Source organism: Eptatretus burgeri, chromosome 15 (genome assembly GCF_056783735.1).
Source record: "Eptatretus burgeri isolate ZD-2024b chromosome 15, Ebu_testis_v1, whole genome shotgun sequence".
In the NCBI taxonomy this organism is placed as follows: Eukaryota; Metazoa; Chordata; class Myxini; order Myxiniformes; family Myxinidae; genus Eptatretus; species Eptatretus burgeri.
Genome location: NC_140975.1, coordinates 60,231,687 through 60,255,571, shown reverse-complemented (window position 1 = coordinate 60,255,571; position 23,885 = coordinate 60,231,687). Strand labels below are relative to the sequence as shown.

The 23,885-nt window shown below is 45.1% G+C and overlaps 1 protein-coding gene across 3 annotated transcripts in view; it reads right to left on the bottom strand.

Moving 5' to 3' along the window:
• Positions 1-23,885, bottom strand: part of LOC147012295 (serine/threonine-protein kinase D1-like) — a 139,569-nt gene that overhangs the window by 43,641 nt on the left and 72,043 nt on the right. For all 3 annotated transcript variants that reach the window (XM_085856242.1, XM_085856240.1, XM_085856241.1), the window contains one exon: positions 19,172-19,290. In XM_085856242.1, coding sequence (XP_085712368.1) covers positions 19,172-19,290 — 119 coding nt within the window. The remainder of the gene's footprint in view (positions 1-19,171; positions 19,291-23,885) is intronic.

The following is a 23,885-nucleotide window of genomic DNA, read 5'->3' as shown; positions in this document are numbered from 1 at the left end:
TCCAGATGCCTGGTGCGTGTCTGGTGAGTCGCCTCAATGTGACCATAAGGGTCAGTCACAAACCGTCTCAAGCCGATTTACAGGCCTTTCCACTTCCTATACCGTACCCGTGCAACCGTTGAACAAGCCAAGCGCTACGCCTATTGGGACCGTATGCCTCGTCTCCAATTACAGCCAAGACATGCTGAGGCACACTAACGGTCTTGATGTGCAGCATTAATTACCATCGACGGGCTTCCCTCAATTACCAATGAGTGACCATTACAACCTGGATTCACCCCAAGACCAAGTATATTAAATTAACAAACAAGCAATAGTCAAGGGCTCATGGTTTAATTTTGGTGATGAGGCCGAGTCAATGGGCCTATCACTTTGCCATCGCAGACAGGTCGGTGGTCTCTCTGTCTTTTACTGCTTCCTTCCTGGTCTTACACCCTCTGCTCTGCTCTTTCTGTGCTTTGTCCACCTCTCCATGTTTCTGCAGGGCTCACACGGTCTGCCATAAACCCCCTTCTTGTGAAACTACATAAATCCAGGATCACTACTCACCTCCACTCATTTGTTCCTCATTTTTTTTTCTCCCACCTGCGGAACCAACTTCCACATCCTCTTCAATCTCATTCTTCCCTCCAGGTCTTCAAGACAGATGTTCACCACCATCTTAGATCATCCCCGATCCAAAACAATGATCTTTTCTACCCTCGTTAACACCCTGAACCACACCACAATCCCTCCTCCTTACATCCAAATTTCCAGTTTTCCCTCCTTGGAGTTTCCTTCTGTATCCATCTTGTCCACCCCATGCATCCTCTCCTGCCCCCCATTCCTCCCCACACCCATCTATTGTCCAAGTGTTCCTCAATCTTTGCCTTTAACTCTGCTGTTGGTGTTTCCCTCCTCTATCTACTGTTCCGTTTTGTCATGTTACATCCTGATCCCTTCAGTGTACTCGCTCTTCCGACTAATATCACAACTATGTATACAAAATAAGGGGGACACAAGAAGCAAGCAATAAATTTTTCAACAAACAATCCCCTCATCCTGACCGATACACACACCCACAGACCAAACGACAAACGGCAGCGCTAATTATTTATGCCTGAACCTGGGCCCACATTCACACCACAGTGGAGAAGCCAAAGGGAATTCAAAGGACAGAAAGGAATACGGGGAAAAACGTGGCAGAGTCTTGCAGGAGAATCCAGGTCCAGTCCCGACTTGCTCGGACAGGGACAACCGGCGATTGCGTTTGTCACCCGGGCTCATGAGGAAGGAGAGGGCATGGCTCTGGCACAGCAGGGCCGTGGCTCTGGCCGGACCGGCGTGACAAAGATATACAGCTTCTTGTGAGCTGATTCCAGGTAACTGATCCCCTTCCCCTCGGCGCACTCACCTTTATTGCCTCAGGCAGGAACATCATCGATGACGATCCACATCCCACTCCATTAACCCACCATTGGACGAGTGTACTGATCTGGGGCGGAGTGACCTTTCACCCCGTCGCTCTGATGGAATCGGCTGGCAGCTAAAGGCGCATATACAGGTCTCCCGCCAAAACTAGTGCCGATTGCCAGGACAGATTACAAAGGTAAGAACACAACTTAAAGGCCGATAGGGTTGGTGATTTTTAGACACAGACACTGGGGAAGGTGGACGTTGTCTATCTATAACATATGACATATATCGACGAACATAATTCATTTCTTTATACTTATTCTAAGACATTTATTGAGGGTCGAACAAAACTATACTAAGCAATGTTAACCCCTCGAAGTCATTTCAACAACAGTATAATGGCACACACATACACACACCAGTCTGTACAAAAAAGATAAAGATCCACACCCAAAGTGAAACTGGCAGAAAAAAAAATCCATTTAAACTCAAATTTCAAAAACAGAGATGTCCAAAATCTGATCACGGTGCATTTTTTTCTCTTTCCATCATTATACTTATTCAGGGAATTTTCCAGCAATTTATGTGGAGGCAGCCGTTTCTCCCTTTGTGTGTCTGATTGGACGCAGAAATCAACGTAATGCAAATGTACATTTAACAGCTAATCGGGGAACTACAAAGGCAAGACATGACTGCCTCTACATACACATTAACAAATAATTGATATCTCAAAAGCCTTTGACAGAGTTTGGCATTGGGGTTTGATATCCAAGCTTCCCTCTTTCGGCTTTCCTCCTCCACTCTGCTCTCTCACATCGAGCTTTCTCTCCGACTGCTCTGTCTCCATAATCGTTGATGGTTCAACATCCCCCCCCCCCTTTCCGGATCAACAGCTGTGTACCTCAGGGCTCCGTCCTGTGTCCAACACTCTTTGTCCTTTTTATCAATGACCTTCTTTCTTCCACAAATAACCAAATGCACTCGTATGCTGATGACTTAACATTACATTCCTCCACGTCTTTCCCATCTGCCCCGTCTTACCTCACTCGATCTAAATCTCGTTTCATCACAGCCACCACTTTAAATTCGGATTTGGACAAGAACTCCCAGTGGGGCAAATGTAATCAAGTTAAGTTTAATGCTTCAAAAACTCAATTTCTTCTCATATCTCTCTCTGTCTCTCTGTCTCTCTGTCTCTCTGTCTCTCTGTCTCTCTCTCTAAAATTCCTCTTAACTCTCCAATCTCCTTTGAAAGCTCAACAATTACACCATGGGATACAATAAACCTACTAGGTATTACTCTAACTTCAAATTTATCTTGGAATCCACACATTACGCAAATAGCTAAATCTGCCTCGAAGAAATTAGGAGTCCTGTTCAGATGTCGAAGATTCTTCTCCTCTGAACGTTTGCTCCAACCATATGAAGGATTGATTCGTCCTTGTATGGAGTACTGCTCTCACATCTGGGGAGGTTCCAGCTCCACATACTTACTGGACAGAATTGAATACAAAGTTATTTGACTTGTCAACTCCACCCACCAGTGTGACCTCTGACCTCAAAACTCGACACGCTCAAATTACGCCGCATAGTCGGCTCTCTTTCTCTTTTCTACAGATATTACTTCGGTTACTGCTTGCAAGAACTTGCTGCTTGTGTACCTCCACCATGAGTGAGACCAAGGAATATTCGACAAGCCACTACATCACATGTTTATTGTGTGGCCATTGGAAACTCAAGGGTGGGCCGTGACGATGGTTTTTTCTTCCCCTCCACTGCCAAATACTGGAACTCTTTATCTTCTCACATCTTCCCAAACATTTATGACCTTCCCCTTTTCAAAAAGCAGATTTTTTTTTTTACTTCCTCAAAAACTCTTAGGCTATTCTCTCTTTTCTTACTTTTCTATCAATGAAGTTCTTTTATTTAGGGTCTGGCCTGGATGAGGACTATTTAGTCTGTGACTGCAACTTCAAAATTTAAAAAATAATAAAAAAAATAATAATAATAATTTCACTGAAGTTGTATTCACTATTTAAAAAGTGCATCCCCCCCCCCCCCATTTAGAATGTTAAACAAAAAATTGATAATGATCGATTAGATAGAGTAATTTTCCTATTTTCCAATTCACAACTTGTTTCCCTTCAAACTACTCTTGCCTATTAATCAATAAAATAGGTACTGTATATCAAATCACATGATCAACCATCTCACACATTATGCATTGGAACGGGTTTTGGGTCGGTAGGGGTCGCGAGGGGAGTTCTTGGGACCCACTACGACCCTGAAGCCGATGAACCGCGGATAACTCTGCGTTGAGCTAGTTATAATTAAAACTTAGCGGTTTGCTAAGTAACCACAGACGCCGTCTGAGATGTTTACTTTAGATAGGGTTCAGCATCCAAGTCTTGCTTTAGCTCCAAGGCAAATTAACCAACCAACACAGATAAGGACTGTGCTTCCCAATGCTCAACTGCTATTAATCAAAACGGCTGAGCGATACCGAAAGTGGAACATTGGCTGTGGCTAACCACAACACGGCAGGGCTGAACTTCCTGTCACTAATCACACACTATGTTCTAACCAATGGAAAAGGACAATCAGGCAGTTTGGGAAACAGTATATAGAGATCAACATGGAGCACGTATTTACAAGCAGTATCATAGAAGATCTATCATGGCCCATATACCATTATCATCCATGCACCCTATTGTGTCACATTGTTTCTTGGCATGGGTTATGAACGCCATAAATTAAATCTTTCACTCACATTGGGTCATACATCAGATATATGAAGTTTCGGATGTTTCAGATAAGAATTTCAATTCAACCAATTATGGCTGGAATACTTCACCGATGATGTCATTGTTATCACCCGATATACCCCATGGGGAGTTGATGACGTATGCCAAGTTTCAATTTTTTTTCATTGAGCAGTTTTGGAGAAAATGATGTCCAATTTTTTCCCTTTAACCCATATGGCTGCCACACCACGTGACCGATGATGTCAGAGTTAGCAATAAAATATTCTCCGTGGGGAGTGCCTGCTACCTTTAAAGTTTCGCATTGATCGGTCAAGTGGTGGCAGAGAAAACCATTTTTAAAGCAAAAATATATGGATGGACACACGCGCACGCGCGCGCGCACACACACACACACACACACACACACACACACACACACACACACACACACACACCTTTGGGGCAAGACCAACACGAAAACACAATCAAAGATTGGAGACCCTAGCCAGGACTTTTGTGTGATGTGTAGACTGCATATACATATATACATATATATATATATATATACATATATATATATATATATATATACATACATATATATATATATATATATATATATATATATATATATATATTGATTTCCATGGAATTGATGAATCCGCTCCAATGGTACATAATTCATAGACGTACTCACGTTCCAAAGGTACAGTATGTAATTAATAGACATAGAGCTACTCACGTTCGAATCTTACAAAATTGGTAGACGTAGACCGACTCGCGCTCTGATCGTACGTAATTAATGGACGCACAGAAAATCCTCGCTAAACATAATCCCAGTTAACATTGTTCTCTTATAAAGTTGCTGATCTATTGGAGAACATACTCATTGACAGTCATTCACCATTCGGTTATATATAGCCATTTTGCCTCAAATTTAGTACCAAACTAATGGTTTTCCTTGTTTTAATAAAACTAAAGTATAAACCTTGCCGTAAATACCAGTGTATAAGCCTTCCCGTAAATGCTGGTGTACAATCCCACCCAGAGTAGGTACAGCATAGATTGGCCACATATACACCGAGCTGTGCATCAATAACATCGGTAGGTCCTGGACTGACGTTACTCAGGGGTGCATGAATGGTGTGTGGAGGAAGGTGTGACATGAATGGATTTAAAGATGTCCCTGCTATGAAGAAAGTTATCCTCGGCTTGGCCAATAAAGCGGGTTTTGAGGAGGTGTAAGAAGCCGACATTACACAACTTCCGCAATCACACAGAGAAGAGCTAACCAATGAAGATGTGAAGCAATGAGAGATTATGATTAAAAATATATATATATATATATATATATATATATATATATATATATATATTAAATATCATTATCTCTTGTTGCTTTTTTATTATTTAAACTTGTACTCTATATGGAGATAATGTCTTTGGATGATAATAAATATTTTCCCTGGAATAGAACCTAACCCCCGCTCTTTACATCAATTCTGATGTGGGGAAATTGGATTTGCTTGAAGTAGTTTCTGTTGAAGTCGCACTTTCTTGAACTGAACGACTACGTTAAGCAAGAACCAACTGTACTGATGTTCTGATGGTATGCAATTAATATGACGTACTCAGTTCCAATGGTATGCAATTAAGACGTACTCACAGTTCAATGGTAAGTAATTAACAGGACGTACTCACGGTCCAATGGTATGTAATTAATAGATGTACTCACGGTCCAATGGTCTGTAATTAATAGACGTACTCACGGGCCAATGGGATGTAATTAATATACGTACTCACAGTCCAATGGTATGTAATTAATAGATGTACTCACAGTCCAATGGTCTGTAATTAATAGATGTATTCACGGTCCAATGGGATATAATTAATAGACGTACTCACAGTCCAATGGGATGTAATTAATAGACGTATTCATGGTCCAGTGGGATGTAATTATTGGACATATTCATGGTCCAATGGCATGTAATTAATAGACGTACTCACAGGCCAATGGGGTGCAATTAATTTACGCATTCATGGTCCATTGGTATGTAATTAATAGACGTACTCACGGGCCAATGGGATGTAATTAATAGGATGTACTCATGGTCCAATGGTATGTAATTAACAGGACGTACTCACGTCCAATGGTCTGTAATTAAAAGACGTATTCACGGTCCAACGGTATGTAATTAGACGTATTCACGGTCCAATGGTATGTAATTAATAGACGTATTCATGGTCCAATAGTATGAAATTAATAGACATATTCATGGTCCAATGGCATGTAGTTAATAGGACGTACTCACGGTCCAATGGTATGTAATTAATAGACGTATTCAGGGTCCAATAGTATGTAATTAATAGATGTATTCACGGTCCAATATGTAAGTAATGAATAGGAAGTACTCATGTTCTGTGTGGACAGACACCGTCACACAGCCAACCAAACGGATCCAAACTCGATATGCTAAACTCTGGCACAGCTAATAAAGGCTCGTGAATGAGCTGGTATCAGGGGTTCAAGAAGAATGAATGTGGTTCCAAGAGAAGCATTATTTTTGAGAAAGGGGGGGGGGGGATGGGGACGGCCAGGTGTGGGAGCAGAAAATCTTTATTCATTTATTTCGCCGAGGACAAGCGAAGCGGGGTCGATGCCGTTTATTCCTGGTGCATGAAACGCCTTGCAACCCATGCCTGCAGAAAAGTGATTTTTTGGAACGCCGACTGCATTTTTTTATCCAATAATCATGTAACATTGTTTAAAAATTCTCCATGAGTAGGCTCCTATGTTGGAAGTTTTCTGTCAATTGATCAAGCGGTTGCGGAGACAAAATTTAAAAGTGAATAAAGGTTAAAAAAAAAAAGTGAGGGCGGAAGAAAAGAAAAAGTAAGGACCTCGGCTGACGTTTCACAAGACGGTGAAGGATGGTTGTGGGATTATTTATTTATTTTACATACTGGTACATCTTCACCAATATCTAAAGTGAAGTCATTCAGTGAAGACACATGGTCTACACAGCAATGGTAGTAAACAAACTCCTAAACATCCTGTGTCAATCATCAACAGCCACCTTACCCGTCCTCCCTTTCCCTTATTTTTGTTTTCCCTCCTCAATCCTAACTATTAAAAATAAAATAAAATAAAAATAACAAAAATTCACCGGTAGATGATCGACCACTTAAGTAATCAACATTCAGAATTGCAGTTTCTGCTGTGGGATTTGATCTGGCTTTTTCTACTTTCTCAACAGTAACAGTTTATTTTGATTCCAGTTTCCTACATGTGTGGATGTGCCTTGCTCTGCTACAAGAATCTAACTTCGAAAACCAAGACATCGTTCTGGATTTGTCTCAACTGTGCGTTGTCAATATTGTCTGTGTTATTAATAGTCTCCTGTGCCCCTCCTTGGGTTTTCTAATGCATTGTACTGAGTTTATGTGTTCGAGTTTGGACCGTGTAAATCTTGTGTACGCATAACCCTCAATGTTTAAAAAAAATCCATCTCTACATCTCTATCTCTCCCAATTCCCCCTCTCTTACTCAACCACTCACCTGCAGCATCAAAACCGTAAAACTGCGACCGTCATCGATCTGCCTCTTTCCACTATAAGATGCCAACTCTCCTTTCACCTTCAGCGTTTCTAATCATCCCCATAATTAACCTCGGAATCTCTTTCAACTTCCTTTAGATAACACTATGTCACACAATTTTTGTTCCTGGGTAGTAAGTGTTATTTCCTCATTCCTTATGCCTCTAAAGTATAAAAAAATGGCTATTATTCCCCTTAAACTTTGCTTTTGTGACCAGGAGAGTGTATTTTTGAAATTCACCTATTTTCAATGAGAAAACGGGCGAATTTGTGTCTTTTCGTTCACATAAAGTCAGAAAAAAACAACATATGAATCAAAATTAACATGCATCTATATATTGTGAAAACTCTCATCTTGTATATATATGTATGTATGTACGTATGTACATTCCCGAAATACAGCCAAAACGGTACACGACGGTGCAAAAATTTTTGGCCCACCTTACTCACCATTCTCCTGCGGTGTGCAGTATGAAGTCTCGTTCAAATCGGGCAACGAAAAAAATATTAAAAAATCAATTCCCGATTCAGTCAAATACTCTTTGGGAGTATTTGATCAATGCAAACAACCTCAGCGGTTTCGTTCCCTGGAGCTGTCTTTTTTGTTGTTTTTTTTTTTTTAATGATTTTTTTTTTAATGATTTTTTTTATCAACTGCTGTCACAACGGGAACCAAACAGGTTCAAGGGTCGTCTAGTTTATACTAAATTTATGCAAAAATGACCACAAAAGATTTAGAAGCGAGTAGTTTTTCGAGATTTACAATTATACACTAAATCACTTTCACGAATCAGCCCCCAAATGTAGTCTCCATCATGTTTTGGTTATACTGCCCTTGGTAGTGGCGTTCAAAGTCCAGTATATCCTGGTGGAAGCGCTCGCCTTGCTCCTCCAACTACGCTCCCATGTTATCCTTGAATTTATCAAGATGAGCGTCAAGGATATGGACTTTGAAGGACATCCTGCAGCCCTTGGTACCATAGTTCTTCACCAGAGTTTCAACCAGCTCGACATAATTTTTGGCCTTGTGATTTCCCAGGAAGCCACGAAGCACTGTGACAAAGCTGTTACAAGCCGCTTTCTCTACCCTGAAGTAGAGAAGAAGTGAGCTTCTTGGGAAGTTCCTTGCACTCCATGATCTTCTTTATCTGTGGTCCGATCAGGTCAGGTCAGGTATGGGAGCATGTGCCAGAACAGCGCGTCGCTGCGTCCACTTTCCGCCGGTACTCCAGGAGCCTCCGTCTGGCCATCCCCCAGGCAGATGCCAGGCCCATCCCCATCTCCTTGAGATGATGGTCAACCTGCTGCAACCATGAGGCACGTGGTCGGCCCACTGGCCTCCTCCACTCATGAGACTCCCTCGCTAAGAGAATCTGGTGAGCAGGATCAGAGTCAGGAAAACGAGCCACATGTCCATACAGCCGCAACTGACGCTCACGGACTATGCAGGTAACAAATCTCATCCGAGTCTCTCTCAGCAACCGCTCGTTGGACACAAAATCTGACCAGCGATAGCCAAGGATTCTCCGAAGAGACCTGGTACCAAAGGAATTAAGTCTCCGTCTCAGATCCTTGGTCAAAGTCCAAGTCTCGCACCCATAGAGCAAGACTGGAAGTACCAAGGACCTGAAGACTCGGACTTTCGTCCTCCCGCACAGGTACTGGCAGCGCCACACCCCATGATCCAGTGAATCCATGACTCCCCAGGCCCGACCCAGACGTCTATTGACCTCCGGCTCACAACCTGCGGAGACATGAATATCACTGCCAAGGTAAGTGAATCTATCCACGACCTCAACATCCTCACCACAAACAGACACAGACAGGACAGCAGCATCCAAGATGTCACCGAAAGCCTGGATCTTAGTTTTGACCCAAGAAATCCATAATCCCAACGGCTCCGACTCCTCATTCAGCACCTCGAGGGCCCCCAAAAGGATATCTAAGGTCTCCGCAAAGATGACTGCATCATCTGCAAAATCAAGGTCCGAGATCTTGACATTGCCAAACGATGCACCGCAACTTGATCTCTCCGACATCCTCCCAAAAATCCAGTCCATACAAGTGCTGAAAAGTGTGGGGGCAAGTACACATCCCTGACGAACTCCAGTAACAACTGGAAATAAGTCAGAGATGGTACCACCACACTTCACAGCACTCTCAGTACCAGAGTAGAGTTCAGACATCAGATCGATCAGTTTCGGTGGCACCCCACGAAGACCAAAAATCCTCCAGAGGACATCCCGATTCACTGAATCGAACGCTTTACAGAGATCAACATAGGCTGCAAGCAGCCCCTGCCGAAACTATCGTCTGCGTTCGGTGAGGACACGAAGTGCAAGGATACGGTCAATCGTTGACCTCTTTGGTGTAAAGCCTGACTGCTCTGGACGCTGGTGCTCAAGCAGATGGTGGCGAACCCTATCAAGAATTATCCGAGCAAAGACCTTGCCCGGCACTGAGAGCAGCGTCACCCCTCGGTAGTTGTTGCAGTCTTGGCGATCACCCTTCCCTTTCCAGAGAGGGACAACAAGGCCCCTCTTCCAGTCAGTTGGGATGACACCTGTGTTCCAGGCAGAGCACAAAACTGCATGCAACGACACGAGTGCAGCATTTCCACCAGCCTTGAGAAGTTCAGCATGGATGCCACAGATCCCTGGAGCTTTGCCCCGTTTCAACTGGTTCACCGCAGCCCGTGTTTCCACAAGCGATGGTGGACCACAGTTGATTCGAGGGTCAGCAACTGGGATTGTAACACCCTTGACGTCCAACTCGACAGCTGGGGGATCAGCCTGGTACAACCGCTCAAAGTAACCGGCCCAGCGGGCCTTCACTTCAGACTCCTCTGTCAAGAGCCTACCACTCTCTGCTCGAACTGCAGTGCTCCGAGGGATGGGCTTGGATGAACGTAATGCGCGAATTACCCTGTAAGCGGGACGAGAATCACCTGTCCACAGGTGATGCTCTACCCCCTCACAGATTCCTCGCACATAGGCCTCCTTGTCCACCCTCAGTGCACGTACAGTTTTACGCCTCAGCTCCCTGAACAGCTCAGCTCTGCCATTCAGCCTGGCCCTGCGACTCTGGTCAATGGTATCCAGTGTCCCTTGAGAGACAAAATTCTTCTTTGCCCTGCGGTGAACTCCAAGGCATCCACCGGCAACATCAAGGACGGTGGTCTTGAAGGTGCTCCACAACTCTTCAGGACCCCCAAAGCACCCAGACCCCCCAAGTGTCCACTCAGCCTGTTCGCAAACTCCTCAGCTACTCTCTCATCCCTGAGCTTGGCAACATCCAGCCTCGGCTGGGATGGTACCATTCTCCAGGATTTAAGGTGCAGTTTTAGAGTTGCTACAACAAGCCTGTGGTCAGTATTGAGGAACTGAGCACTCCGGTAGACCCTGCAGTTCTGGATCATCCTCCAACGACCGTCAATGAGGACATGGTCAATCTCCTTTGCCACACCGCCAGCGTTGGAATACCAAGTCCAGCGATGAGCTTGCGGGCGCTGAAACCATGAACCAGCCACCCTAAGTCCATGACTTCTTGCAAAGTCAAGGAACTTAGTGCTATTCTGGTTCATAGTTCCTGACCCATGAGGACCAACACACACCTCATAACCATCCCTATCAGTTCCAGTCGATGCATTGAAATCCCCCAAGACTAGAAGTGTATCTCGTCTGGGGCACTGATCAACCACAGACTCGAGTGTGGCGTAGAATGTGTCCTTCACGGTGAGATCACTCGCCTCAGTCGGAGCATAAATAGAGACCAGGGAAATGACACCTAAGGAGTGGCGAATCCTTAATCTCATAATACGCTCGTTGACCGGTGTTACCTCAATTATCATTGGGGTCAGCTTATTGGACACAGCTACAGCAACTCCTTGGGTAAGGTAACCATCAGAGCGACCAGACCAATAGTAGGTGTAACCACCCACCATTATCTCGCCGCAATCCGGTCTCCGAACCTCAGAGAGAGCTGCAATCCCGATATCATCTGAGCTCAAGCGTTTGGACAACAGAGACAGGTGATCATCCTCTCTTAGGGATAGGACATTCCAGGCACCCACCCGAAGGGACCGCCTCAGGTTAACCCAAGGAGACCGCCGTCTGGTGGACGACACCTCAGCACCACTCCGACACACTCTCCCGCAATCTGACCCAGGGATGTTACCCCGTGGTTTCCCTCCTATCAAAGATTGGGGGTCCCGAAGGCTTTGCCCCAATCCTGTCATCCGGTGAGCTGCCCTGCGAAGGGAAGCTGCACAGGAGGTACTCCCACGGAGTGGGTTTTCAGATTTTTTTGCGTTTTTGCGTTTTGCGGAATGAAGCGTTTTACGGTGGCCGGAGTGCAAATCCTGCCACCAACCTCCTAATAAGAAGTAACCCAACTGCAGGAGGACGTCCGCAGACACAGTTGGGCACTAGATATGGATGGCCGTTGGCTCACAAGGAGCTCCTCCGCCCTTTGACAGGTTTTGTTTTTAATCCTGCTGGGTGTCCATATCCAAACACCCTCCTCACCAGAAAACCTGGTGGGGGAGACGGTTTAGTCGCCGACAACCCGACCATGGAACAGGTTAGTACAGGTTTACATGGTACCTGTAGCAGGTCACAGATCGAACCTGACCTGACATTAGTGGTCCGATGAAAACACTGAAAACATCTCTCTTTGAACTTTGCCTCAGACAGCTTAGGGAAGAAGTCTTGAATGTACTTGAAGGCTGCCGATTCCTTATCTAGGGCTGTGACAAATTGTTTCATAAGGCCCAACTTGATGTGCAGTGGTGGCATCAGCACCTTCCAGGGGTCCACCAGTGGCTCCCATTTGACGTTGCTCCTCCCCACGGAGAACTCTGTCCACTATGGCCAGTGCAGCCTGTGGTAGTGCACCTTGGTGTCCCTGCTATCCCAAAGGAAAAGATAGCAGGGAAACTTGGTCAACCCGCCTTGGAGACCCATCATGAATGCCACCATTTTGAAGTCTCCGATGACCTCCCAGCTGTACTCATCATACTTCAAGGCGTTCAGCAAGGTCTTGACGCTGTTGTAATCCTCCTGGAAGTGCACCAAGTGAGCCAGGGGAAGAGAGAGGTACTTGTTCCCGTTATGGAGAAGCACGGCTTTGAGGCTTCTGGATGAGCTGTCAACAAAGAAGCGCCACTCGCTCGGGTTACAGGCGATTCCGAAAGCCTCAAACAGACTGGTCACATTGCGGCAGAAGCAGAGTCCATCTTGACTGGTGAAGAAGCTGGAAAAAGCTTGGTAGCAAGTCCTCTGATCTGCGACTTGCACACTTTCATCCAACAAGTTCCACTGCTTGAGCCTCGATGTCAGAAGCTCGGCATTGGACTGGGTGAGACCAAGATCCCTGATCAAGTCGTTGAGGTCTTTTTGTCTCAAAAATCACTCTCCTGGCCACAAAAGCAAAGTTTGAGGGGCAATAATAGCCATTTTCTATACTTTTGAGGCAAAAGCAATTTGGAAATAACACTTACTACCCAGGAACAAAAATAAATAAAAATTTGTTACACAGTGTAATCAACATTAACTTTCTTTTTAAAATAGAATTGCCGCTCTCTCCCACAACTAATTAATCGTTTCTTTCTTATGCGAGTCACTTCTTATGCAACGCTCGCTACCCAATGGCTGATTTTCAATGTTCCGTCCTCCCTTCCCTCTTTAGGTTTTCTCTTTTGCCATCTCTTCTCTTAGTTTTGTAATTTCCTCTCCCCCCCCCTCCCTTTTCTGTACCCTTTATTTGTCCTTCCTGGTTTGCTCAAAATTCCACATCCCATGTCCCGTTGCGGTCTCATTGCACTACATTTACCTGTCTTTCTCTCCATCCTGGCTGTGATACACACATCTTCTTTCTCAACAACTCAACAGTTCCTTTTGCCTGCAACCTGCGACCCTCGCTCCCCCTCGAATGATCCCTGCACCCTAAAATCCCTTACCCCTCTCTTTTCCCTCATAGTATGGACCTCTCACATTGAAGGATTCCAACATCCCAAATCTATGCCTCTACAGGTTGCTACTGCCATACCAGAGACCATGTTTAACTGAAATGTTCCTCTCACAGAATGTCCCAGATTCCTCCTCCTGACCATTTTGTTTCATTTTGACAGGACTGACACCAACCTGGTAGTGGGGTTACCGTTTATGTCAAGAACTCCATTGTCCAATGCCCACATTCTGAACCAGCGGCTCTCAGGACCCTCAAAAGTTTGGAATACCTCTGGCAGTGCATCAATCCCACAATGACCGATTGCTTGTATGCTTGGTGATCCATGAAAGAGAGGGATGATGACTCTGTGTAGACCTCTCTTTCCACGAACATGGACTAAGTAACCACCCATCCCAAATATCTCTTCCTTATCTGTTGTGATTTCAACTGCCACAAGGCCAGTCGGCTACAACTTGGATTTACAACTACAAGTCATGGCATCACAGCCAATGACTTCTGTGACTACGTGGATCTGATAGAATCTGTGGACTTCACAATCTGGATCTCCACTGATGACATATCCTTCCTCCTGGACAAAGCAATGACCAACTCTCTGAATAACTTCTCCTCTTACTCTTCTGCTCTGCTTGATTGCTCTAAACATGTTCTTTGAGAGTAAAAATTTATCTTTTGTAAGAGAGCCACTTCAGTGCCACAGAGTATAGCTAGTCACTCAAGTCAACTGACAGGGACTACCCTCTTGCACAAAGATTGATCATCCATCTACTTAATATCGACTCCAACTGGGCAGGCTTCCACAAAGTGAAGCTCTTTCATGCACAGATGTATTCCATTTTGCCTGTAAAAATGATATCCATCCTGCGGCAAGGCAATGGCCATTAAGTCACTTACCTTCTCATCACGGATGGCAAACAAGACATAAGCGAACCTTAGGTCCTTTTCCAAGTACCTTCATCCTCAGGCGAGTCAGACAACATACTCTCCCTAATGTCAAGGCCAAACGCAGCAACCTGTCTCTCCCTCAAAGTCCTAATGGCACATTGCTAAGTCTGTCTCGGGTGTACGCTCCACCTCAATCTTTCCCCTCACCAAAAATGGCTCCACAGTAGACTGCTCAACAAAAGGCAAAAAGTCTCAACTCATCATTTCCCTCCACATCTCATGTCCACACCTAACCTACCAACACCAAATGCTTCCTATAGTCTGTGACACTTTCACCTGAGAGGGTAGATACATTTTTGTCAAGCTTTGATTCTGCCTTCACGATGGGCCAAGATGGCAACAGCACCCACGTTCTCAAGACCTCTCCTGCTGCTCACGTATCCTCTGTCGGACGCTCTTCACCGTGGAGTACTTGCCATCTGCTTAAAAAAACAGCAAATATCACTCCTATCCACAAGAAGGATGCAAAAAAAAGGATCCTCTAAAATTCAGGCCAATAAAGTTTACTTCCAATTATAAGGAAAATCATGATTTTTAATCTCAGCTGACATCATCTTTCCGTTTCTAAAATAGTATGATCTTTGATCATTACCTCCACCAGCAAAGGTGGACAGAGGTAATGCATTCACCCCTGTTTGTTTGTTTGTTTGTCTGTGAGCAAATATCTCAAAAAGTTGCGGACGAAATTTGGACAAAATTTGGTGGACAGGTTGAGTATGTGACAAGGACAAAATGACTCGATTTTGGTGAAGATCCGAATCCAGATCCGGATACTGGAATTTTTTTAAAGTGATTCTTCACCATTGAGAGATGGGGCCAAAGCAATATAAAGCATGATATCTCAAAACGTTGTGGATGGATTATGACAAAACTAAGTGGACGAGTTGGTTAGGTGAAAAGAGCAAGCCGATTAGTTCAGTTTAGACTCTGGATATAGATCTGGCCTGTGAGTGCTTCTCTCTCAAAAATGCTCAAATGTCATGAGTCTCAAAAAAAACAGAAAAATAATAAGAGGTCAGAGTTATGTCTGGACATTTCAGGCATTCAACACAGTCTGGCATGGCAGTCAGCACATAGTTATGAATGGAATCCCTTAATTCCCTCTCCGGAATAGAGGCTGGGTGCCCCCAAGACAGTGCCTTGGGCACAGTCTTGTTTCTTACAGACACATATGATCTATCTGATGCTCTGGAAAACCATTGTTTCTTCTTTGCCAATGATTCCACAAAGTATTGTATGATACTGCATCCCATCAACAGGCCAGCAGCAGCTGCTTCCCTCTATGGTGACCACAAAAGGATAAGAAGCTGGTCCAACACTTGGAACATGACATACAAGCTTGGCAAATCTCACGTTCTCACACTCTCATTCCAGAAGATTGTACAATCAATGCACCTCCATTAATCTCCATGATCATCCACTGAAATAGGTTTGTTCTCGAACTTCAGGGACTCATCGTCACTCATGACCTTTTCTGGCTGAACCACGCGTCAAAACTAGCCTCCAAAGCCATTTGCAGACTGGGCATCCTCCATCATACATCTCATTAGTCCTTCCATGATGAATCCATATTTCTCACAGCATATAAAGGTTTCAGTTCATAGTTCCACGAAGTACTGCTCTCTGCTATTGGCCTAATGCCACTGCTTCATAAGAGGCTCTAATTGATACCGTGGAATCCAAAACTCAAAATCAATGGCATCACGCTCAAAGAAGAAGCACATGGTCTCATTACAGGGAGGATGGTGGGCTCTGTTTTCTCTTGCCTCTCTTCTAGTCTTGACCCATCCATTCTTTCATACCTTCACGTCACAAGCATCGTTCCAGCAATACTTCCCAGCCATATGAAAATTGCCAAATGAAGGTTTACTGCTTACCTCCATTCCTTTGTTAGTCTTTTCTCCCACTTGTGGAACCAACTTCCTTAATCTGTTCAATTCCACTCTTTCTTTCAGCAAGAGAGAGATTTATGTGTGGGCAAAGTAAGAGATAAAGGTCACCATAACCCTAACCCCCCCCCCTTAATCCACCAATTTTAATTACAGATTAATGTTTCCTTCCTTCAACCCCACCTCTTCTTACTCAATCATCCCCTTGCTTGTTGTATCCAGATGTTGAACCACTGCATCAATACGAGTGCAGCTTTCGACCTTCCCCTTGTAACCTCTCCCTTTCGAGCCTAATTATTGGCTTATCTTTTTCTTCGTTTTAATCCAACTGACCACAATGCAATATGGAATGTTAAGTAAGCAACAATCTGCAGATAAAAATACACACAAGCAAAGTAAGAGGAGACGTAGATAAATTTTCTGAGGCAATAAAATGGGAGAGAAAGGAATCTTAGAGCTGAGTGAACTTGGCATGCTTGAAGAAAAATAACATCCTAGTTCATGTGGTGTGGGACAAGAGATTTATTTGTTTTTGACAGGTTTGCTAATATGATGCCAAGAGTCACAGCTCTTTATCGACAGAACTTTTCCAACCCTGTTCATTGTAACCAGAAACAAGGTGACGTACACAAGGAAGGCTGGAGGTGTAAAGATGACTCTGAGAAGGTTGTGCAGAGAGTTAGCCAATTACAGCAGACACAGAGGTGAACAAAGATGACTCGGGGAGAAATGACCAGGACCACCACATGCAGATAAATTGAGGGGGAAGAACAATAAGGGGGGGGTGGAAATACTTGGGTGAACCTTACCTCATAAAGAGAAGAAAAAATGCACAACAAAAGGCAGAACAAGGCTCTATAGGAAAGAGAAAGAAGGTTGGACAAATGAAAGTAGGAAGGAAAGAAGTGCAATGTACTTACAACTTGATGTATAGAAAACAAATTTTAAATAATAATACACAAGAGATAGAAAAAAAAGTGAAAGCGCAGATTTATTTTATGTTACTAAAATGAGAAGCGTCTGTCCGTTCCGTCTATCATGCTATATTCTAAAGGATTCCTGCTGTCGTACAATATGACGAGAGTGAAGTCGATGACGTGCCATCGAAGGTCCTCGCGCTTCTCACCTAAAGCAAAGTTGAAAGATGGCAAAAAGTTCCACCAGAAAGGACCCAATATCAAATTTAATTTTTTTTCCCTCCATTTTGACCCCTATAGCCTGTAAAACCCCACCCAACTGGGACATAAACTAGGGGACACATCCCCAAAAAATTGTTGCATATTTCATGCACCCACAAATGTTGCCTGCATATACAGTTTTATGAAAGAAAATGTTTGTGCCCAAAATTGCATTTTTTTGTGATTTGACCTTTTGACCCCACCACGGGGGGGGGGGGGACAAAAAAATTGATACTGTTCATGCCTTCGTGCCCTGTGGTGATCATAACTCCCAAGTTTGGTGAAATTCTGAACCAACGTTTCGGGGGAGATGGCATGACTGACGGACGGACGGACGGACGGACAGGTGGAACGGATTTTACAAAACTCAGTGAAATTCCATCACACTTTTTGGGCCAGCTATCCATCTTCAAACTGTTCAAAGCCACCATTGTCGGATGTGGGTACAGTTTTGCAAAAATCTCGGATCAACCAAACGTGACGTTCAACAATCTCAAATAACTAGCAAATATGAAAGTCAAAACATACTGCATCTCAATAGATAAGAAAAATGCAGTTGCTTTCATATCTTACCCTGGGCACGATATAATACAAGCTACATTTTCATCCTCATTTCATGTGGGGACATCTGATTGATATTTTATCACTCCCCAACTCTTACTTGCTTGGTATTTTCATTAATCCTCCAGCCTTCATTATATATATATATATATATATATATATATATATATATATATATATATATATATATATATATATATATATATATATATATATTACGAGCAGGGGCTACCCGGTGCAGCCCCAGCTGGGTGAGCTTTTCCCGACGGGGTTTTTGGGCCGTGTTGGACATTGAAGAGCTATGGAAATATTGGTCTCGTGATTGTTACATTTTCCCTGCGGGATGGATCAGCATTACCTGACCCCACATCCCAATATATACTTTATAGCGGCCTTTGGTAGCCTCAAAATGGATGTCAAGGCCAACGCACGGCAGCTTCGAATATGCCCAGATTCTGAAGTACCTACACCCAAAATTTGGGGCATCTAGGTGCTACTGTTCGGCCGTGAAAGAATAATGTAAAAATGCATAAAACACACAAACACTTGAAAAAATGTATAAGATGTAGATGGACTCGATTGGTTCCCACTTACAACTTACATCTATTTTTGTTTATTTAGCACAGTTTGAGAATGATTAACATGTCCTCCATTGCTCAAACACTGCTCCACACATGAACAAGAGTACATTTGTACCTGCACATATTACTTTGGCTGTATATGGGAAAAAACAAAACAAAAGGTCATGTGGGCAGGCTGTGATCCTGGATGAGGAATTTTATGAGACTTTGCTGTTGTGCAGGAACTAACTAAGAAAAAAGTCCAGTGTATAAACACTAAGACATCAACCACATACGACATTGTTAAATGCAAAAAAAAGAAAACTCAGACTTACCGGAAAAGCTTCCTCTGAACTCAAGGATACGTTGGAGAGCTTTGACAGGCGCTTGCGAACTCCACTGCAGTTGTTTGGGATACGGAAGGCGCAGCGCTTATGATAGTTTAGGCCACAGCCTGCGATGTGGAGAGAGAGAGAGAGAGAGAAAAAAGTCAGTCGACAAAAGCAAACAAAGTTTGACCAATCTACCTCTTTACCTCGAGGATCGAAAGACGATGAAAAAGTATCATCTTAAAATACTCAAGGAATATTCAAAGAAAAGGTTACAGATGGACGACGAGGGAAAGAGATTGTGAAGTTTGACCAACAAAACCTGGTGTTGGCTTAGCGGTTAGGGTGGTGGCTTGGGATCCTAGGTTCCTGACTTCAAGCCCTGTTCCCGCTGAATTAACACCAGGGGGTTGACTCAGTCTGTCATCCTTCCGAGGTCGGCGAAATGATTACCAGTGTAGCAGCCAAAAGGCTGCACATGAAGGGTAGGGGGTATCGACTGATTGATTAAATCTGGTCTTGGTGTGGCGCAGGCACGATGGGCCGAATGGCCTCCTCCTGTGCCTCAATTCCTTGTAAACAAGTACATGTGAGAGGTATGGGGCCGAACCGAAAGAGTTGATCAATGTCACTGTAAAAACAAAAAAAATGCAAGGAAACCGACACCGGTGTAGGCCATTTGGCCCAAAATTCATGCTTGCGCATTTCCCATTCTGCACGCGATCAATTGACGTCCCCTCTGTTTCGTATCCTTAATTTTACCACTGGTCGCCTTGATCTTAAGTTTCATGGGAGTGGGGGTGAGGGGTCAGTTGTTAGAATTAATGTATAGACCCCCAAATGCGAATCAAGTAGTTCAAGATTATTACCTCCACCAATAAAAGTGAACGGAGGTTATGTTTTCATGCTTGTTGTCTATCTGTTTCTCTGCCTGTGAACAGGATATTTCAAAATGTTGTGGATTGATTCAAACAATAATGACGATCCGGATCCGCATACTAGGATTTTTTTCAGCGATTCTTCACCATTGAGAGATAAGGTCAAAACGATATATAATAGCACAATATCTCAAAAAGTTATGAATGGATTCGGATGAAAATTGGTGGACAGGTTGGGTGTGTGTAACAAGGACGCAGTGCTTCAATTTTGGTGAAGATCTGAATCCGGATCTGAGAATTTTTGAGGCGATTCTTCACCATTGGGTGATCGGGCTAACAGCGATATATTGCAAGATATTACAAAAAGTTATGGACGAAACTTGGTGGACACAACAGGTTGGGTGAGTGACGAGGACAAATCAGTTTGATTGTGGTGAAGATCCGGATCCGGATACGGGAATTTTTTTTATTTTATAAGTGATTCTTCACCAGTGAGAGATGCGGCCAAAAAAACGATAAAAGAGATGGGGCCACAAAATGTTGTGGATGAGTTATGACAAAACGAGGTGGATGAGTTGGTTAGGTGACAAGAACAAACCAATTAAATTTTGGTTCAAGTACAGATCCAGATCCTGCCCATCAGTGGGATACAAAATGTAAACTGTTCAGCCTGGCAGAGGTATGCACTCTACCAAGCGCCGTTATAGATTTACATGTATGAAGGACAAGTGCTGGGGATAATTGTCTGGCACAAGGCTCATGCGAGAGACAGGCCCTGTCCAACTTTAGACAAAAGAGGATGCCGTGTCACATGTCTCTTGTGTTGAATTGAGTGGGGGGCTGGCGAGGTATTCCAGGTGTTCCCCACATTCGTGCTGTAGCATGCCTCCCCTCGCACTATTGGGGAAGAGGAGTAAAAGCCTGCCTCTGATGTCTGACATGTGAGAAATAGGACCTTCTGCATGGCCACTCCTAATTGGCAATGAGCAAGATGATGCCCATTGTCCGAATGGTTGAGACCCCATCACCATGAATGGAGATGGTGCGTCATTGGTTGGTGCTCTGTGGGCACTGACATCAATGCCTGAAGGGCAAAGAAGAGGGAAGGTGTGGGGGGGGGGTCAGGTCAGGTCAGGTATGGGAGCATGCGTCAGAGCAGCGCATCGCTGCGTCCACTTTCTGCCAGTACTCCAGGGGCCTCCGTCTGGCTATCCCCCAGGGAGATGTCTGGCTCATCCCCATCTCCTTGAGATGCTGTGCAACCTGCTGCAACCACGAGACACGTGGTCGGCCTGTTGACCTCCTCCACTCACAAGGCTCTCTCGCTGAGAGAATCTGGTGAGCAGGATCAGAGTCAGGAAAATGAGCCACATGTCCAAACAGCCGCAGTTGATGCTCATGGACTATGCAGGTAACAAATCTCATTTGAGTCTCTCTCAGCAACCGCTCGTTGGACACAAAGTCCGACCAGCGATAGCCAAGGATTCTCCGAAGAAACCTGGTACCAAAGGAATTAAGTCGCCGTCTCAGATCCTTGGTCAGAGTCCAAGTCTCGCATCCATAGAGCAAGACGGGAAGCACGAAGGACCTGAAGACTCGGACTTTCGTCCTCCCGCACAGATACCGGCAGCACCACACCCCATAATCCAGTGAATCCATGACTCCCCAGGCCCGACCCATCCTCTGTTGACCTCTGGCTCACAGCCAGCAGAGACATGAATATCACTGTCAAGCTAAGTGAATCTCTCCGTGACCTCAACATCCTCACCACAAACAGGTACAGACAGGACAGCAGCATCCAAGATGTCAATGAAAGCCTGGATCTTCGTGGCAGTGATCTTATATATTGTTGCGGTTCTCGGAACCGCATGCATTCAACAGATATGTGTCCCAAGACAGTTATTCCATTATTATACGTGTCGATAGTCCCTTTCCTTTTGTTTAGCGGGACAACAAGGGAGTGCGTTGCGATGATCTAATAGCTAGGAATGCTTTAATCATTTTCTTCTTCATTTCGTTACCACGCTTCTTTTCGTCTGATTATTCCTGAGGTAAATCAGCCGGTGCACCTTCGCTGTGAGGAAACTGCTGCACAGAGCCCTCGTTCCCGGGCGAGCCCGAAACCCGGCGTGTGCGGCGAGTCATATGCGCTTGGCAGTGCGGGATTATCCAGGCTTCCGATGGTCTGAGGAGGAATGCCGGTTGCATTAAAAAGGCATGCAAATGAATACCTCTTCAGAGGCTGCACGAATGGTGTTTTTCACAACACAGGAAACACAGCCAGCACGATGCCCACGCTGCACGGAGCGCGTACGGAGGCCGATAAAGATGACTCCACGCCATGCTCGGCAGGATACGAGTGTGCTGAGTAGAAGCGGCTTGTTCCTTTTTAACCTCAATATCCGACACATACTGGTGTTTGCCCCGCGTACACGCTAGCGGAGTCATGTGAACGCGAGCGCTGGCCACGTGCGTAATGGCCGAACCGCGCGACTGTGTGGAATGTGCTCGCGTATCTATGGCCAGCGAAGCTGCGATCGAGCTGGGGAATGTACAGTGCGGGCCACATTGGCGCGCGCGGAGCGAGCGCGGTGATCGACGCTGGTCGAACGCCCGAGCGGGCATGCAGAACCCTCAACCAGTCGCCCGGGCACGGCCCGGGGAGTTTTGCAGGACGATTCGTGTGCCAATTTTGGTGTGGGCGATTTGTGTCATGTCGTGGGGTCGGAGCGAAATATGTTCACTGTTTGGGATGGCCTTGCCGAAAACGAAATGAAGCGGTTTCCGGCCAAAGTTAACGGGCCACGTGAGGGGTCGGGGCCAATTGGAGCGCCCAATTCAGGTGAAGACGTTTCGATTTGGGGTGGCCCCTCCCCCCTCAGCTGCGAGTCCTATAAAGGCTGGAGCTTTCTCTTTCTCCGCCTCTCTCCCGCTCTCGTCTCACCGACACCACCACGACCCGCCTCCTGCTGCCCAGACTCCGCCTCATCTCTGCCCACACGTCTACCCCACCCGCATACCTGGTCCTGCCTGCCACTCTGGACTCCGCCCCTTCTCCACTTAAGCTCCTCCTTTCCGAACACAGTCTCCACACGTGTGGCTGAAGCCAGAGACGACGCACCCACTGTCGGGTACCGCACCACAGAGCATCCCCCCCAAACCCCCAAAACGTATTGGTGGCGCGTCGTGTTATCAAGTACAAAGGTACAGAAATCGTGGCCTCAACTCCTTTCCCTTCTCGTTGCAATACTCCCTCTTCATCGGTGTGTGTGTGTGTGTGTGTGTGTGTGTGTGTGTGTGTGTGTGTGTGTGTGTGTGTGTGTGTGTGTGTGTGTGTGTGTGTGTGTGTGTGTGTGTGTGTGTGTGTGTGTGTGTATGTGTGCTGGCGCCTGTCTGCTTAAGTAAGACTGCAGAATATTGTTATCATTATTATTGTTATTAATTTTTTCACGTAAAGTCTGCTCTGTGTCCCCTTTTGCAAGTTGACTGTTAATAAATTATCATTAGGAATGTTCCCAGCTCGTCTTTGTGGTTTCTTTCATTGATCCAGCATGGTCCGAATACTAGCTTAGCCAGGACTTTATTCCCAACGATCCTTTCCTTTTAGCCGGTACGTCCTTGGCAGTGTCGCTCAGCTGCATCCGATCCGGTAAAGTGATCCGGTCCGGGAGAGTGATCCGGTTCGGACAAGGCGTATCAAGGGCGTGTTCCCCGGTAATTAAACCATGTGATTAATTAGGTAACCCCATTAACCCATAGACTGGAGGACCCTAGGTCACACGGTTGAGTTATTGGCGTCAACGGTCAGTTAAGCGACCCGCCGCGTCACAGAATTATCCGTG